The sequence below is a fragment of the Antrostomus carolinensis genome, unplaced genomic scaffold, assembly GCF_000700745.2.
Source record: "Antrostomus carolinensis isolate BGI_N321 unplaced genomic scaffold, ASM70074v2 scaffold48548, whole genome shotgun sequence".
Classification (NCBI taxonomy): domain Eukaryota; kingdom Metazoa; phylum Chordata; class Aves; order Caprimulgiformes; family Caprimulgidae; genus Antrostomus; species Antrostomus carolinensis.
In genome coordinates, this window is record NW_010331904.1 from 409 (window position 1) to 2,349 (window position 1,941).

Genomic DNA, 1,941 nt, shown 5'->3' on the forward strand with positions numbered 1-1,941 from the left:
AAATATGAAGAGCCTGCACTGCAAACCGCGTGTGTGGTGGTTTCACCCTTTTTGTTTGCAGTCAAACACAGTCGCTCTCTCTCTCATCCCCCCTCCAGGGACTAGGGGAGAGAATTGGAAAGGGCAAGGGAACTCAGGGGTTGAGATAAAAACTATTTACTAATTAAAATAAAATGATAATCATAACAGCAGTAATAACAGAATATAGAAATGAGTGATGCACAGTGCAATTGCTCACCACCCGCTGACTGATGCCCAGCCTGTCCCAGCCAGCGACCCCGGAGCAGAGACAGTCCCCAAACCCAACCCGCAATCCCGGGAGAGCCAGAGCCCGAGCCATCCCCGAGAGAATCCCCAGCTTCCCGCTCAGCCCTGGGCAATGTCCTGCCCGTGGGGGACAGGAGATGGAATATCTCATTGCAGAGCCAAATGCCAATTGGGGGTTTGCTAATTACTGCGCTGCCCCCTCCCAGCCCTTTGCACTTGCAAACTGGCAAAACATGATGGCCTTGGACTTCCAGCAGCAACTGAAAACATCAGTAACTGCTCAACATTCTCCTCATCACAAATCCCCCACTGAACCTGAACCACAGCCACTCTGGCTGCTGAGAAGAACATTAACCCCATCCTGGCCAATCCAGGGCTCCAGGCTTGCATGGTCGTTCCCCTCCTCTCCACGACGATGCAGGCTGGGTAACACAGTGCCCTTTCCTCTGCAGGATGGCGAAGTGATCGGGGTGAACACTATGAAGGTGACATCAGGCATCTCTTTTGCCATCCCCTCGGACCGGCTGCGGAAGTTCCTGCAAAAGGAGGAGCAGCGCAAAAGTGAGTTGGGTGCCTCCCTACTCGGGTACTGGGGGGAGGAGGAGGCCAGAAGGAGGAGGATGAAAGAAGGAAACTGTCACAGCTGGGCCCTGGGGCCTTTTTCTGAGAGAAGGGCAAGCAGAGGGGGAGGGGGAGTGTTTCAGGGTGAGAAGATTCTCCCATCTGTCATGAAACTCCCCCCTGCCGTGGGAGAGCTGTGCCTCTACTTCCCTGCCCACAGGGGCCTAACAAACTGCAAGGAGCATGTTGCCTTGTGTCTGCTGCAGGTAAAGACTTTTTAAAGTGTCCTGAGTAGCTTGCACGTAAGTCCCCAGGAGTAGGTGAGGATTATTTTAGGTTTTTTTTTCTCCATTGCTACTTTTCAGTAGATCTCAGCACACGGGGAAATTGTTGGACCATTATTTGGAGTTGAAAAAAGGGAAAGGATGACCTGGAAACCGGGGGCTGCTTAGCCTTGTGTGTTCTAATGGAAACCCAGGTGCAGGGTTCAGCTGTGTCATAAAGGACAGGTAGTTGATTTACTGCTGTAGAACATTGCCTCTTTTTGTTCTTTTGTGTTTGTGATATTTATTTAATGCAGACTCTTGCTTTCCGGTTCTCATGTTGACACCCCGGGGTGATATTCTCTGTCAAAAAAATGACAGCTCAGACCAGGAAAGCAAAGCATGCAGTACCTGTAAAGCTTTAACTGGTAAATGGAGCATAAATAAGCTGTTGGTAGGGAATCAGAACGACTCTCTCTGCATGGTGTCTGCCGTGAGGTGTGTGGGCTGTGTGACTCGGCTGGCCCAGCCCAGCGCTGTTTTGAGTGCGTGTCTGTTCCCAGCCTTGTTGTTTGATGTCGTTCCCTTCACAGGCTCTTGGTTTGGCAACGCAGAGACAAAGCGCCGTTACATAGGAGTGATGATGCTGACTCTGACACCCAGGTATGTGCTCAAAGGTCAGGGGCCAACAGACTGGTCTTGGTGGAGCGTGGTGAACGTGTGATGGGATCTTCCAAACTGAGAGTGCTTGTTTTTCATAGAATCATAGAATGGTTTGGGTTGGAAGGGACCTTAAAGCTCATCCAGTCCCAACCCCCCTGCCAGCAGCAGGGACACCTTCCACTAGACC

General features: G+C 51.3%; 1 protein-coding gene across 1 annotated transcript in view; it reads left to right on the plus strand.

The window, feature by feature from the left end:
• LOC104529121 (serine protease HTRA2, mitochondrial) overlaps positions 1–1,941 on the plus strand; it is a gene marked incomplete at its 5' end in the record, with an annotated part of 8,259 nt that overhangs the window by 400 nt on the left and 5,918 nt on the right. The window contains 2 exons of the mRNA XM_010173323.2: positions 720–828; positions 1,685–1,754. Of these exons, the coding sequence (XP_010171625.1) occupies positions 720–828; positions 1,685–1,754 (179 nt within the window). The remainder of the gene's footprint in view (positions 1–719; positions 829–1,684; positions 1,755–1,941) is intronic.